This window comes from Mustela erminea, chromosome 4 (genome assembly GCF_009829155.1).
Source record: "Mustela erminea isolate mMusErm1 chromosome 4, mMusErm1.Pri, whole genome shotgun sequence".
Lineage (NCBI taxonomy): Eukaryota > Metazoa > Chordata > Mammalia > Carnivora > Mustelidae > Mustela > Mustela erminea.
Genome location: NC_045617.1, coordinates 130,245,877 through 130,262,100, shown reverse-complemented (window position 1 = coordinate 130,262,100; position 16,224 = coordinate 130,245,877). Strand labels below are relative to the sequence as shown.

The 16,224-nt window shown below is 51.7% G+C and overlaps 1 protein-coding gene and 1 long non-coding RNA gene across 3 annotated transcripts; one reads left to right on the top strand and one right to left on the bottom strand.

Annotated features, from left to right (window-relative positions):
- Positions 1-754: 754 nt before the first annotated feature.
- Positions 755-9,864, top strand: NRN1 (neuritin 1). 2 transcript variants are annotated; one of them, XM_032341018.1, is made up of 3 exons: positions 755-1,029; positions 5,196-5,340; positions 8,675-9,864. In XM_032341018.1, the coding sequence occupies exons 1-3, from the start codon at positions 975-977 to the stop codon at positions 8,901-8,903; spliced, it is 429 nt and encodes a 142-aa protein (XP_032196909.1). In that variant the 5' UTR covers positions 755-974; the 3' UTR covers positions 8,904-9,864. The 2 variants fall into 2 exon arrangements, with proteins under 2 accessions (XP_032196909.1, XP_032196908.1); XM_032341017.1 differs by lacking the exon at positions 755-1,029 and adding an exon at positions 3,586-3,745.
- Positions 9,865-11,304: 1,440 nt separating this feature from the next.
- LOC116587842 lies at positions 11,305-11,707 on the bottom strand. Its single transcript, XR_004284668.1, has 2 exons — positions 11,493-11,707; positions 11,305-11,388 (listed from the first exon to the last, which is right to left on the bottom strand). It is a non-coding gene; the product is annotated as an uncharacterized LOC116587842 (long non-coding RNA).
- Positions 11,708-16,224: the final 4,517 nt, after the last annotated feature.

Sequence of the window (16,224 nt, the reverse complement as noted above, 5' to 3'; positions counted from 1 at the left end):
TGGTGAAATTCGCAGAGGGCAAACGGTGTACATTTCAGGGACCCCACGGGTGCGGACCAAACCCCCGGGGCCTGGGCGTGTGCCGCGCGTGTGCGCGCGCTCCCGTGCACTGTGAGCAGGCGGGCACGGGGGCGCTCTGCTTGCGGGCGTGCGCGAGTGTGTGCGTGAGTGTGTGCTCACGCGCTCTAGGCTAAGCCCAGAGCTCAGCTACTGGGTTGGAGAGAAAGAGGGTAGGCAAGTGCAGGAGGCAGGGGGCTGAGGGGGGATGTCGAATTGATAGAACTGCTTTAACTGTCTTCCCTCTCGGGTTCGCACTGGTTTAAACCCCACTGCAACGTAGGGATAGGGGGGCTGGATTCTCTTTTGAGCTGATGGTAGAGGGGGGAGCAAGTTGAAATAACCGAGTGGGCGCGCCAGGACTCCCCGGCTGCAGGCGGGGAGGGGAGAGGGAGCCCCTGTTCCGCGCAGGGAGGAGGCGGGGTTTGGGGGCCCCGGGAACAGCGAGGAGGCGGGGGTGGCCGCGGGGACGGGGAAGTGGTCACCCCCGGGAGGCGAGAATTCGTTTGGATCACACATTAATTGGAGATATCTGATTAATTCCAGCTTCTGATGACTATAAATGGCGATTCTCCACCAAGGTGTCTTTATTTAAAAAAAAAAAAAATCATTCCGTGTCATCCCCCACGTCAGGCCTGCTCGTGGGCGTGAGGCTGTACTTCCTCCGCCCCCTCCTAATGGAGTGAACCATTCCCAGCTCTTCCCCCCTCTCTCTCTCTCTCTCAGCCTCTCTCTCTCTCTTTCTCTCTCTCTCTTCCTCGCTCCCTCTCTTTCTCTCCTCCCTCTGCCTTCCCCGTGCATAAAGTCTCCGTCGCTCTTGGAACTTGTTGGCAATGCCTATTTTTCAGCTTTCCCCCGCGTTCTCTAAACTAACTATTTAAAGGTCTGCGGTCGCAAATGGTTTGACTAAACGTAGGATGGGACTTAAGTTGAACGGCAGATATATTTCACTGATCCTCGCGGTGCAAATAGGTAAGTGGCCGCCCGGCCGGGCTTGCGGATTGTGGCAGGCGGTAGCCGGCCGGGTCCGAGGCGCCCAGGGGGACCGACTGGCCCGGGGCTGCCTCGGGGTGCGGAGAAGCCGGCAAACCCCCAAGGGTGGGGGCACTGGCTCCTAGGGACTCGCGCGTCCCGAGTTGGTTTTTCTTAAAAAAAGAGAGAGAGAGAGACTCCAAACCTTTGCCAGGAAATGTATGCAGCTGGCCGTTTTCGGAAGGGGGCTTCCCCCCCCCCTTTTTCCCCCCAAAGCGCACATCCATTTTTGCTTCCTTTTCTCGGGTTAGACCAGGTTTCCTGAGTTCTGGGGCAATGCATTGGCCCCTGCGATACGACAAGGTATTATTTTGAAGGGTCGAAAGGTGAATGCAGGAACAAGATGGCTAGGCAGCTAGAATGGAAAGTTTATATGCAGAAAGCAAAGATATTTCGGGGCTCAGACTGCTGCATTTAGAACTTTGTCATTCTCCCGCCCCCCTACCCCCCATATCCTAGCTGCAGCGTTTGCACCGGGCACCGCAGACCCGGCTGGGGGGGGGGGTGGCAAATTGAGAATGATAGGGAACCCCAGAGTACATATTTTAATATGCTTATTATTGAGGTTGAATTCAGCCAATTATACGTGGATATCATTTTCTATGAATTGAATATTTGCCTGTTCATTTCCTTATAGGTATCCGAATTTTATATATAGGAAAGGGTTAAGAAGTGTATGCTGTATGTCACGTTGGGCGTTTGGTTTGTTATTTTTGTTTGCTTGGGGTTAATTATGTCAGATTTACTTAGTCCCCATTTTATGTTAAGGAATGTTGAGTCCTAGTTACACTGTTTGGGGGCTTTTAAAAGTTCACGTTTTTCCATCCAGAATGAGGAAGACGTGATGGAAGGCAGCACTAGAAACCCCACTTCTTCAATGCAGGTTGGAGCATTAATTAACCTGACCTAAAAGTGAAAGTGAAGTAGATTATTAATAGAATGGACAAGAGAAAAAATAGAAACTCTTCAAACGGGTTTTCTGGAGACCGAGGGAATTGTTGCCTCATATCATTTCAGGCTGTAGCATTCTTTACAGACAAACCCTTGCAGTATTTGGATTGGAGGATCCTTTAGGGAATGGGGCAGCAGAAAATATTTTTTCTCCATGAGAAATGTGGAGGAAACGGGGTTTGGAGTTATCTACACATTAAAATGGATTCTTTGCAGTGTTGTGTTTTTAAATGCATTTGACATGATTTTGTGTATGTGGTTTTGTTTTTATTTTTTTATTTTTTTTGCATGAACATTACAGGAATTTTAGACTGTGTGCAGGATGTTGGCATTTTCCTTTAATTCTAAGAATTGACTTGATTTTTTGAATCTGGTTCTTCTGAATCTTTGACATTAGTGCAAAGAGATTCAATAAAATTTTAAAATTATAATTGCAGAAAACCCCTTAAGTGTGGGAAGTAAGTGAATGTGGCATTTTGCAATTAGCCTGCAAATTTTTAGAGAGCAAGATATAGCAGTTATTTTTGAAATAGGGTTTTAAACGGAGCAGGTTCGGGGCTGTTTTCCTGGAGGGAAATAACCTTACTTTGGAGGGGTTTTTAAAAAGAGAGAGAGAAAGATTGTGCATGCGGGATACGCTTGGAACACATTAACCTCGACCGGAAAATGACCATTTGTTGGCTGTGGAATTGAAATTGAGCATGTTTGTTCCCGAATGTCTGCCCTTTCCCGCACCAGAGCCTCAATCTTTAATTCATGGCTGGGAGCTGTCCCAAATCATTGACATTTGGCAACAAAAGTGGGGGTTGGGAAGGGACGAGGAGATGGAGAGGATGGTGAACGCAAATGAAGACACGCGGGAGGAAGTTTGAAATGAATGAGAGGTCGAACGAATGAATGAACAGATGGAAAAGGCACAAGACGCGGACACCGGAGAGGAGAGGGAAGGAGCCCAGGTCGCCCGTCCGAGCCTCGCTGAAGCCGGGTTCAGGAAGGACAGCGAGGGTCGCACGGGCTGTGACCTGTTTGGCTGCATGAGCTTCAAAACACGTCCCGCGCGCAAGCTCCGGTCCTCCCACAGCGAACTAGAGACGAAGCAGTTATAGTTGAAAAAAAAAAAAAAACAGAAATTTTCACGACTCCTTATTTTACACACGCACACACTCACACATGCGCGGTGTGGAGGGTCTTCTCCAGCAGCTCCCGCAAAGATAACGTGACGGGAGCGCTTCCTGCCCCCGGCGAGCCCCAGTTCCCCCGTTAAAATATTGGCAGTGCATCTTAGGGACTACTTTTTTGCCACTGAGTTTTGGGGGTGGAGGTAAAGGGTAAGGAGAGACGGGGAACTGGGTGGGGGAGGGGAAGAGGGACTGTATTTTACTCCGTTCCGGCGCTGCAAAGCTGCATTTGTGGCATGTTGTAGCGGAGGGTGTGTAGGGCTGGTTTCACTGTGACCGATTCTAGTAGAACGAAGATTCGTTTATTCTATCTCAGCGTTCTATTTGATATTGCAGTCGCAAGGGTTTTTATTATTTCTCGGCGGTGGGAGGAGGGAGATTCATGAAGGTTTACGTATCTGCCCGAGCCGAGGTCGAAGTTAACCTCAGTCCCTTCCCCAGCGCTTCCCGTTCCGGATTAGAAAGCGCAAGGCCCGCCTCGCTCTTCCTGCCGCAATTTGCAAACGGAGAGCTCTCGGAGCCTGCTGGTTCGGTCACCTTCCCTCTTGTCTGCGTCTGGCCCGACTCTCGGGGACCAGCGGCTGGGGGTAGCGGGGGCAGTGAGGTGTATGGTCCTCTTCGGAGACATTCACACACAAGCCCTGGAGGCAAGAATCCTCCCCAGGAAGGAGCCTGCGCTCTGGGTCGTGGGTACTGGGAGGCCGATTTTGATTCTGAGAAGATCGGCCTTGCCCTCTGCTCCCCGAGCCCCAACCGCGTGGATCAACGGTTCTTGCTCCCCTCCTGGCCCCTCTACGTGCTTATGGCCGAGCACCTAGGAACGTTTAGCCTGTTTCGTTGGCCTAGGGTTGGGGAGAAACGGCCTTGTCAGCCGCAGTCCGGCGCCGTGGGGTTTGACCGCCCCGATGCCAGGAGAGAGGACTTCGGAGCCGCTCGGGTTACCTCCCTCCTCCCTTTCCCTTCCTCTCCTGGTCCCGGCCGCCATCCCGCCCCCCGCCCCGCCTCACCCGCTGGAATGGACCCGCAGCTAGACGCCGGGAGCCCCGGGTCGACTGCCAACCTGGGCCTTCAGGGTTGGGGCCTGAAGAGAAAAGGTCCCACCCGCTGCAGGCGGATTGGTGGCCGGTTTTTAGGGGTGTGTGGGGAGCTGAGCCGCGGACAGAGTTTCACGGATCTGGCCCCCGGGAGGCAGCCCGGGGTACCTGTGCCAACACAGGTACTCTGCCCGGCCCCGAGTGCCCCGACCACTCGTCACCCCAGCCCAGTCGCTGGACGCCAAGGCTGCTCTTTCTCCAGTGGGGTGGGGAGGGTGAGCGCGACGATCTCACTCGGAACACATACCCCACGGTAGGCAGTCCGATTTATAATAAACAACCCATTTCGATGGCTGCTGCTGGCTTCCAGAGACTTTATTAATTTAGTCATTCAGCAGTGTTTGCTGAGCACCCACCAAGCACCGGGAGCCCCCCCCCCGAGGCTTTTTCGCAAGACGTGTCCAGAGGTTCAGCTCCGTGGCCCCCACGCGATCCCGCCTCCTCACCCCTTCGTCACCCCTGCACTCTGCTGCCGTTACCCCCTCTGTCACCTCAGAAATGCAAGATTGCACTTCGAGAGCCAGGACGGACTTGCTGGGGAAGTGTTGGGAAACGAAGGAGGGAGTGAGGAGAAAGAGAGAAATAAAAGAGACGGGGGAGGTGAGAAGAGGGGGCGATGGAAACAGAAAAAGATGCAGAGCGAGATGCGGGAGGGAGCTGCAGGAAAGGAATGGACTCGCCTCCCCCTCCCGCACCCGCTCGCGCGCAGACGGTCCGCACAAGTCTGTAGTTGGGGCGGGTCAGTCACTCTTGGGCTACATCTTTCATTTACCTTTGACACTGGCGTCCCGAGAGGCTGGGCCACGAGTCGGGGGCTGGCGGGCCTCGGGGGCTGCCGGGCGGGGTCGCGACGCTGCTGACCAGTGTCCCCTCCTCCCCGCAGCGTACCTGGTGCAGGCCGTGAGAGCAGCGGGCAAGTGCGATGCGGTCTTTAAGGGCTTTTCGGACTGTTTGCTCAAGCTGGGCGACAGCATGGCCAACTACCCGCAGGGCCTGGACGACAAGACGAACATCAAGACCGTGTGCACGTAAGTGTCCACTTTGGCCTGCTGGGTTTCTGTTCCGGGGGGCGCTGCTGAGGTCCGTGCGGGCTTGGCTGAGGGCCTGCGCTCTGAATTCCCCGCCAACGCGAATCAGAGCGTGCTGGGCTGTGGGCTCTCGACCTCAGGCCTCGGCCAGGGTCTGGGTCTGATTGCCCAAAGGGGTCCTGTGGTCTGAGATGGGCAGGGGAGGACCCTCCCACGCGGGAGCGGGGCCCAGCCCAGCGCTTCCTCACCCGCAGGCACAGAGGCGCCGGCACTAGGCGCGCTGGAACCCAGAGCGAGGGCAGAAAACTGCTGGCGGTTCCCCGCTCTACTTTGAGGCAGTCTTCGTCATTTTTTTTTCCCCCTGCGTGCGTGAATGAGTGGACTGCCAAGTACTCTCCGAAGAAGAGTTGGTTTGGGTTTGCAGAGCATTTTAGGAAATACCTCAGGTTTGCATAAAGGAAAGGTCAATGTCAATCGTTTATTTTGTCCATTTCCCCTGATAAAACCCGTTCTGCTACACACGAAGAACACTTGGGGGCAGGCTAGGGAGCGCGGGTCCCTCTTTCTCTTTCTAAGAGAGAGGCTGGAAGAATATTTTGTTTAGTGTCAATGATTTTGCCCAAGAAAAGTATGTCATGGGCCTCCATTGACCATCTCTTCTGAGTCTGTGGCAGATTAATAGAGGTCTGGGCTAGCCCCCTCTTGTTCCCCCCATCTTCCTCTCTGCATTTGCTTGGTATCCCCAGGCCACAGGCAGGTAAGGACTAGGTACCTGGCCAGGTACAGTGGATTTTCCCAGAGCTTGGCTGAAAAGCACTGCTCCCACTAGGAAAAAAGGTAACTAGCAGAGAGCCCTACTATGGTAGACCAGCAACATTTTAGCTACTGCAGACCTTAGCAGTACCTCTGTCCTCTATAATACACAATACACACACACAAACACACACACACTTATTTTATTTTACTTTATTTTATTTTTCAAAAAAAAAAAAAGCTGTAACTCCCACCCCTCACCCAATTCTTGTCTTTACCAAAAAGCCCAAGGCAAGAGGTATTCCTTGGCTCCCACAGGTTGATGAAACCATTTTCTGCACCATCCTTTGTATACAGTGAAGTCCTTTTTTCTCTAATTCCTAGGGAGGGAGCATTTATTTGTTTAAACAATGGGGGTCAGTTTTGCTACACATTTTGCAAAGTACCCTGATATCCACCAAAAGCCGCAGCACCTAGGTAGCTGGTACCTTCCTATCAGAAAAGGGACAAAAGCCTGATCTGGGTTGCATACCCACCTACTTTAATTCCAAATGTCTGGTGAAAGGTAAGAATGTAGCTTTATGAAGACTGACAAAAGGTTAGATATAGATCAGCTCCCAAATCTTCTACTATTTGCTAGAATTCAGTTATTGCAAGTTATTTTAATTTTTTTGCAAGACTTGGTCCTGGAGGATAGAAGTATCCTCCTCCAACCCCCTGCCCACCCCATCTTCCAGAGGCTGGAGGCCATTGCTGGGTCTGGGCTTCCACTTCATTAATGACTCTGGTTGCTCAACACTCTGCTGAAACCCACCGCCTCTCAGTACCTTGTGTATATCTGTCCTTTATCACCGTACTCCTCTTCCAGGAGGGTCCTGTCCCCATCTGGGCATGCATAAAGAAAGAGGAGCTTTAGACATCCTTTGGGAGGTGCAATGACAGCAAGAGAGCTTTCCCTCCGCCTCTTGGTTTCTCTAAATCTTGCTGTTTATTATGAAGTGAGGAACCTGGAAGCCCTGTGCTCCAGGCTCCCCCGTCCTCATAAATTAGAGACTCACAAAGGTCGTTAGAAAATAGACAGAGCTCAAGGCAATTAAACAAGCATTTATATCTTTGCTATTAGCCAGAGGATGGGGTGGGCGTGCAAACAAGAATAAATCAAACATGGTGCTTGCCTTCAACGCACTTACAGTCCAGGCTAGCGAGCAGAAGGGAGGGATAGGAGAAAATACAACCAAATTGCATGGAAGGCGATCGCTAGTGACCTGGCGCTACAGGCCCGGGTGAAGTGGGAGCCAGCCCAGCTCGGAGTTACCGAGACGCACGGATCGACCCAGCACCGAAAGGAGACAGCGCCCCAGGAATCGATCACGGGTTGGAATTATATTTAGTCTCGGGATCTATTTTGGGTTTTCGGAAGAAAGGGGGACAATAATGAAAAAGGACAGGTTGGTTGAAGGTTGTGGGGGCGGGGCTAGCAGCTGAGCCCAAGGGGGAGGAAGTGCCTGGGGAAGAAGGCTCGGGGCCTCGGGAAGAGGCGAGGAGAGAGGGAGAGAGGAGGAGAGGGGGTCCCTGGAAGGCTGGCGGAGGGTACCGCGGCGGCACCGGAGTCCCGTCCTGGGGGGCTGCACACCATACCCGGAAGGCCGTGGGGAGGAGGCTTTCTGGGGCCCAAGCCCAAGAAGGACTCCGGAGGGGGAGAAGAGGAGGGACCCAGCGTGCAGGCCCGGGAGCACTGGGATTTGCAAAAACAGAAGGTGGCTACAGGCTGGCCCCAGGGCACCGACACTCACCGACTCGGGGAGGGGCGAGGCAGGCAGGAGTCTCCGGACCAAATCTGAGCTCGGGGACTGTGGAGAGCGAGGCCAGGGGTCACGGAGGGCCGAAGAGGAAGGGGGAGGAGGAGGAAGAGGAAGTGAGGAATTCAACAGAGGAAAACCGAGGGGAGGGAAAAGGAGGAAGACAAAGAAGGGAAGATGAAGGGATGGGAAAATCGGAGAACGGGAAACAAAAGGAAGGGAGGAGGGAGAGTGCGGGCGAAGGCGAGGGAGTACCGCAGCGAGGAGGGGGGGGGTGGGACACAGAAGGGACGAGGGGGAGGAGAAAGTGAGAAGCCAAGAGGGGAGGGCCTTGCTCTGAGCAAGTAACCCATCTTGCAAGCTAAGAGGCATTAATGGGCGGCAGCTTGCAAGGCTTAGCACTGTTTTCCTAGCTTTCCCCGAGGAGGACGAGCAATCTGTCTGCGCAGGCCGAGGTGCCAGCGCGGCGCTGCGGGTGCGGCCCGGCTCCCGGCTGCCGGGTGCCCGCGCGGGAGCTGGAAAGAGAAACCAGACGCCGCCGGGGGCGGCCTCTGCCCTCAGACGTCGGCTTCCAGGGTGGGCCGAGGTCTGGCGAAAGAAAACCTAGCTCGACCCGGGCGCCGGGCTTCTGGGGAGGAGGTGGGGGGTGTCTCCCGCAGAGGTTTGCGGAGACCGCCGGGTGGAGGCGGTGGGGGTGGGGAGGAGGCGGAGGGGTTCAGGACCGGGTCCTCCCCGCGCCCAAAGTCAACCTGCTTCTCCCGTTTTGTTCTGTTCCTCGCCAGATACTGGGAGGATTTCCACAGCTGCACGGTCACAGCCCTTACGGATTGCCAGGAAGGGGCGAAAGATATGTGGGATAAACTGAGAAAAGAATCCAAAAACCTCAACATCCAAGGCAGCTTATTCGAACTCTGCGGCAGCGGCAACGGGGCGGCGGGGTCCCTGCTCCCGACGCTCCCCGTGCTCCTGATGTCTCTCTCGGCAGCTTTAGCGACTTGGCTTTCCTTCTGAGCGCGGGGCCGGCTCCCCCCGCGCGCCCACCCACATTCACTCCATGCTCCCGGAAATCGAGAGGAAGATCCATTCGTTCTTTGGGGACGTTGTGATTCTCTGTGATGCTGAAAACACTCATATAGGATTGTGGGAAATCCTGATTCTCCTTTTGATTTCGTTTGATTCCTTGTGTTTTATTTGCCAAATGTTACCAATCAGTGAGCAAGCAAGCACAGCCAAAATCGGACCTCAGCTTTAGTCCGTCTTCACACAAAAATAAGAAAACGGAAAACCCACCCCATTTTTTTTTTAATTTTTAATTTTTATTTTTTGGCACAAGAATCTCAGGAACGGCCCTGGGCCACCTACTATATTAATCATGTTAATACATGACAAATGATGGGCTCCTCCTAATAGGAAAGAGAGGAGAGGAGAAGGCCAGGGGAATGAATTCAAGAGAGATGTCCACGAGGAAAGCATATGGTGAATAATTCACGCTCACGTCTTTCTTCCACAGTATCTTGTTTTGATCATTTCCACTGCACATTTCTCCTCGAGGAAAGTGAAAGGACAGATTGTTGGCTTTGTGGTTTAAGGATAGGAGGGAGAAAGGGAAGGGATTGAGGAAATCTCGGGTGTCTAGGTAAAGGCTTCCAGAAGAATCGCTGCTAAAGTCACTGAGAGGTTAAGCTTTACCTGCTGTTGTCGATGCATCTTTCCAAGTCCACTGCCTTTATTTTCCCTCTTGTTTTAGCTGTTACACATACAGTAATACCTGAATATCCAACGGTATAGATCACAAGGGGGGGTGTTAAATGTTAATCTAAAATATAGTTAAAAAAAGATTTTGACATAAAAGAGCCTTGATTTTAAAAAAAGAGAGAGATGTAATTTAAAAAGTTTATTATAAATTAAATTCAGCAAAAAAAGATTTGCTACAAAGTATAGAGAAGTATAAAATAAAAGTTATTGTTTGAAATGGGGGTGTCATTTGTTTCCTGCCCCAAGCCTGCTTTCTTGATCCAGTGCCTGGGGTTTCCGTAGGGACACGGGACGCTGGAGTATACAAGCACCTGTTCGCCAGCCAGTAGATAACCTGTCATCTTCAAGCAGACCCTCTTTAACTAGGTCACTTTGCCAGTTTTCTGAAATCGTGTTTACTTGAAGAGAAAGAGGACGTTGTATTTTCAATAAATAAAAAGCAGAGATCTTTTGTAGGTGAGGATTCGGGCAGGTTGGGCTTGCGCGAGAAAACACACGCAGACCCAAGGCCAGTGCCCAGCCTGCGGGCCCCCGCCCCAGGCGCGTCGGAGCCCTAACCACGATCGGTGCAGGCCGAGTCCTAACCACGATTCGCCTCTTCCTCTGCGGTGGCCAGAGGCAGCTTGCGAACGAACCGCCATTAAGGGCTCTAGCAGAGGGGCCGAGGAGAGGCTGTGGTCCCTGGCAGGGATCAGGTGAATCCTTTCATAATTAATAAGACAGCTCAGCTGAAATGGCGAGGAGACGGGGCCCTATTGATCTGGCAGCCGAGCTGCTTCCACCTCTCCTATTTATAGGCCCCGCATGGCCTTACGGAGAGGTAAACATTCGAGAGTAATCACGGGCCGAGGAGACCGGGGTCCAAGGCCGCCGGAACTGGAGCAGGCTGGGGGAGGGAAAACTGGGCGTCTGTCTCTGGGTTCAAGGAAATCGAAATCTGATTTCTAGGAGAAGGGGGGGGGGAGGGAGCTGCAGGGGGGAGGGCGGCGTCCCGCGGGGTGGGGATGGAGGTCTGGTGGGGCGAGGCCCCGGAGGCTGCGGCGGATTCCCGCGCCGCGGAGCGAGCCGGCCGCCGCCGGGAGGGTGCGCGGCGGCTCTGAAATGTAATGTGTAAACAATCGCTAGAGTAACAGTTCATAAATCAAACCCAGTAGGTCGCAGCCCAATCTGCATTCCCCCCACGGATTGAATTCCAGCAACACATGCGTCCCTGCGCCCCGAGCGCTAGAACCTGCCCGGATTCTTAATGGCAGCATATATTACCGCGGCCGGTTCACGCACGCGCCGCGCCGGGCCACTCCTGGGAATACTTTCACCCGCCACCTTCTACCCAGCCCCTCCTCCGCCGATCCCCTATTCTCAGCCAAAAGCAAAGGAGATCCTGCCTGCCTGAGCGGAATGGTCACCCACAGGGAACGGTGGTTGTTTGGCAAAATAGCGTTTGGTTTTGATCATTTCGTTTCAGGGGTTATTTTCGGTCCAAGTAGAGGTAGGATGATTCTAACCCAAGCGCAATCCCTGGAATTCAAATTAAAATGTCTGAGCCTGTTTTAAATACGAATCTATTTAATGAGGGGGAGGAGAACAGAGAAAAGAGGGAGGGTCTTCTATCATTTCTCTCTCTCTCTCTCTCTCTCTCTTTTTTTTTTTTTTTTCCTTGCCTGGAGAGCTCGCCGCCTCCTGCCGGCATCTTTCCCAAGCAGGGCTGGGGGCGAACCGGTGCACGCAGCTGGGCCCCTGGCTGGCCAAAGGAAAATACACGCATTGCTCTCCCCAGGCTTGGGGGAAGGGAGACATCCGAGACACACGGAGGATGCCCCTCCCCTAGGAGCGCGGGTTTCCCACCTGGAAATCTGTCTCCTTCGAAATCTGGGAGGAGGCGACACTCAGGGAGGGGACAGAGGCGACGGGCGGGAAGGATTGGGAACGCGGGCTCGTTTGCTCTCTCAACAAGGTTCTTCTCCAGGAGCGCCGTCCTCCTGTGGCTCCAACTGCCTTCCCAGAGGGAGGGCACTCCACCGCCACGTCCTTCCGCTCCCCCACTCCGTCCTGTCCTAGATCATCCTACCAGTGCCTCGAGAAAGATCGGTGCCCTTTTGGGGACTCATTTGCCCTGTCCTAGGCCGGTACTACCAGCAAGTGCGCTCGGGGGCGGGGGGAGCCCCAGGAAGGCAGGGGCGCTAGTCTCAGGAACACAGGTTGCCGCATCTGGCTCGTGAGAGAACATTTCTTCTTGTTGTGGTGATTGTTTAGATTATTATCGCGCCGTCTTCGACTATAATTTGCTGTTTAATCATGATGACATCTCCATATGTTAGTTGATGTTTTTAAGCAGCAAAGCAGTAAGCCCTGTTCCCAGCTCAGGGAGATATTAACCAGGGTGCGCACACCCCTCACCCAGATGGGGATGGGGATCCTAGTGGGTTTCGTCCACCAAGGAAATGGTCATACCAACGTGCACCTCTCCAAGCAGCCCACCAGCACTGGCCCTGAGCCTCTGAGGACTTGTTGGGATTGTAGAAGCACCTTTCTTCACTCTACTCCCTGCCCAAGTAGATCCAAGATACAAAGGTTAACTTGAGTGTAATATTTGGTTATCCTCATGAAAATACTAGAGAGGTCAGCTCCAGAGCCCTTGGGAGGAGGAAGTAGAGGGAACCAAGAGGTGGCCAGAGAAGGAGGGCCTGGAAAATGGGGATGCAGAGGAAGATGAGGAAAACATCCAGATATAGAATCAGCAGAGGGGAGAGGGGAAGGCAGTCCCCTTAAACACAGAAGGAGATAATGGAGAAATTTCCAGGTGGAGATGGTAGAGTTGCGGAGGATAGAGAAGAAATTGGGACTGATTTTCGTTCACGACTCTCAGAGAAACGAATGAGCACAAGGACCACCATGCAGATTCTCTTTCTGTAAACCCAGAGATGCTGTTGAAGCCTCAAGGGTAGGGTTATGGTCATCACTGAGCCTCAGAACCTTTGGGCTAGGCAGGCGTGAGGGAAGTCCGTGGAGGCGGGAGCGCCAGCACTCACCTCGCACCTGAGCGCATCCCTGGGGACTTCGGATGGCTGAGAGCAGATGAAGCCCTTGCCCCTCCCCCCCTTCCTCCTTTTCTCCCACCCCCTTCCCCCCTTCCTGGCACTCCTTCAGATCCTGGCAAAGCTGCTTCTGGGAAGGTCTCCAAACACTCTTTCCCTCTCCCACTACCCGCCCCACCCCTCACCCCCAGCCCCGCACACACAAAGCTCTGCACCCCGGCAGCTCCAGGCTGGACACCGCCAGTCCTAGAGGTGTCCACTCTCTGGAACAGTCTATGGTCTGGTCCCATGGGACCAGAGAAAAGGTCCACTTGTCTCACCCCTGCAAAGCGTTGCTTCCCTCCTCCCTTGCCTCTACTATGAAAATAAAGTGGGGACGGGGCTGTGAGGATGTCGGCTGTGTGGCTGGAGCAAGACCCAGGGCTCACCACATGTCAAGCCCTGTGCCCTCAAGTCACTGCAGGTGGGGCATCAGGGAATGCGTAATGTTGTAGTTTGTTCCCTCCTCCCCCAAGAAGAACATCGTCTGTCAGGGACTCTTCCTTGATGTTGGGGCCCAGAACCTCAGCTGCAAACCCCAACCTGGGAATAAAGAGAAACCCTGCCCAGCCCTGCCCACTTGAGCCCCATGGGGTGAAGGGGAAGGGTAATATTCCCATCTAGATTTTCACCCTGGTAGGACAAGGTCTTTAGAATGTAGATTACGGAGCCAAAAGACCCCTTACCAGCTGCATAATCTTGGATGGGTTGCTCAACCCCCATTTCCTCCTTGTAAAATGGGGATAATCATACCTACCTTGTTGGGTTGCATTTTTGTTTCAGATGAGATAAGGTAGGTAAACCGTTTTCCCACTACTGGCCTCTGACCTGACGCTCGGTATTTTGCTTCCTCCCATCTCTATACCAGCTCAATCCGATAAGTCTGGCTGAATTCTTCAAAATAACCCCTAGAAGAAAGACTCATTATGACCAGTAATACTTTGGGGAAGTTTTTCTTCATAGTCTAGCAGCTTAAATTCCTCTTGCTGGAGGCTACTCAGCGCTCCACCCCACTCTGGCCTTCTTAGAGGATGCTCTAGATAAATTTGAATTAAGCCAGCGGCTCCACACAGACTGTGCTCGCAGACCCTCTAGCCACACCCCTGCAGCCCTGGCTCTCACTCACTGTCTACAAAGCCCCAGCGTGAAATCCCCAGGTTCCCCCAGAACTGATCTTCGAGCTTCCTTGACAGTTTCCCTTCTTCGTCTTCTCTCTGCTGCTATTTATATTATGAAAATTTATTATAAGGCAGTATTTATATTAAATTCCTCTTCCCAAGTTGAAACATTGAAGTATTTATGTAACTACCAAAGCAACACATAGAAGGAAAACAAATTAACCCACCCTGCCCTGTGATTAGACTGATGTGTATCCTTCCATACTTTCCCCGAGGCTCTGAAAACATTGACATGAACCCATTCACAAGGTTCCTTCCTTCCTTCCTTCCTTTCTTTCCTTGAGGGAAAGAGAGAGAACGCACACAAGTGCCAGCAAAGAGGGGCAAGAGAATTTTTATTTTATTTTATTTATTTATTTGAGAGAGTGAGAGAGAGAGCACGAGAGCTGGGTGAAAAGCAGAGGGAGAAGCAGACTCCTCACTGAGCAGGGAGCCCAGTATGGGGCATGATTCTGGTCCAGGATCATAACCCCAGCCATAGGCAGACAGCAGATGCTTAACTGACTGAGCCACCCAGGTGCCCCAGGGAGAGAGAACCTACAGCAGGCTTCAGGCACAGAGCCTGATGTGGAGCACAGTCTCAGGACCCTGAGATCATGACCTGAGCCAAAATCAAGAGTCAGATGTTTAATTGACTGAACCACCCAAAGTTCTGGCTCAAAGTTGTTGTTGTTGTTGTTGTTGTTGTTTTTAATCTTAACAAAATTATGGTATATGTTTCTCTTGTACCAGATCCTTTAAGATCAATAACTAAAAAAATAACTCTTTCTTTTAAATAGTTACACAATATTTTGCAGATGGCCATCCTATATTTAATTCTCTACCCACTGACAGACATCAAGGTTTCCAAGTTTTTTGTTGTCCTACAAATATTGTTATAATAAGTTTTCTTGTTCAAACAACCTCATGTATCAGTATTTATTTTTGTTTCTTCAATAGAATAGATTCTGCCAAAGTTGGATTGCTGGCCAGAAAGGTACGTATGTGTGTTTATTTTTTATTTTTAAAATGTATATATGCTATTAATGGGAAAAAAAAACATTGTTGGATTATTTTCCTGACATGTATAGAGTACCTGTTTCCTAGCACCAACATCAACTCTGTATGTTAACAGAGTTAACAGAGTTTTGGTTTTCTCAGCCCAGTAGGTAACCTGGTGCCTTTCTGGAAGGCCAGTCTTTCTGGGCACCCATGCTGGGTTGTCTGGGCCATTTTAGGGACCTGATAGCCACCAGAGCTCTGTCTAGGAAGGCAGCCCTCTCCTGGGCAACCACATGGCCCTGAAAGGAGATGTAATTTGTCCTGGAGAATTCTGATTATTTCATGCTAATCTAATCCACAGGCCTTGGGAGCTGAGGCCATAGGTCCTGCAGGGGCGGGTTCAGTGAGTGATTGTGGGCAGGCTGAAGTGGGACTCATCTGGGGGTTCCACACCTGCTGCCCCCCCCCACCGCTCCTGCCACTTCCATTAGGAGCTATTCTTGCAACCAAACCTACTCTGTGGGTCAGTACCAAGTCTTTGACCCCCCTGGCCTGTCTGCAGGGGAAGGTGAGAGAAGGAAAAACACAGCAAAGGAAAAGAAAATTGCAGCCCCTAGGAAGGGCAGCAGAGACGACAACTGAACATTTCTTTTCCTTGCCCAGTGAGATGGAGCGGTTTCTACAGGTGGGACCAGCTCAGAGCGAGTGGGGAGGAGGACTGATCCCTGCTTACATGCTGTCTCTTCTTTGCCTGTATCCCAGCCCAACTTCAAAAAATTAATTAATTTACTTTTATTGAGTATTTTACATTAATTTACTTTTATTGAGCACTTAGTACACGCTGAGCATTATGCTAAAGCTTTGCAAACAGTATCCCATTTCCTGCATTCATTTCTGTAGGAGATTGTGTTATCCCCATTTTACAGATGAGAAACAGAGGGTTAGAAAAGACGTTACTAACTTGCCCAAATCAGCAGGTAATAAGGGGCCGCTGCCTGAAAATGTGAATAGTAATCTGTTTCAGAAACCTATTTAGGACTTCACTTTGCTTATTTGTTACTACTTTGAGCCAAAAGAGAAATAGCACCAGTCAAAATGAAAGAAACAAAACAAAACAAACAAACAAACAAAAACAACTACCACAAAACTCAAGTCCTATAATAGAAAAGTCTGAAGAAGCTATGCCCTAATCCCTGGAAACTTTGCATATGTTATGTAATGACAAAGAGGAATTAAGGCTACAGGTGAAAGTAAGTGGCTAATAGTCTGACTTTAATAGGATAGGGAGATTATCTCAGATTCCTCAGGGGGATTGGGTCCTTAACCACAGGGGTCCTTAAAAGT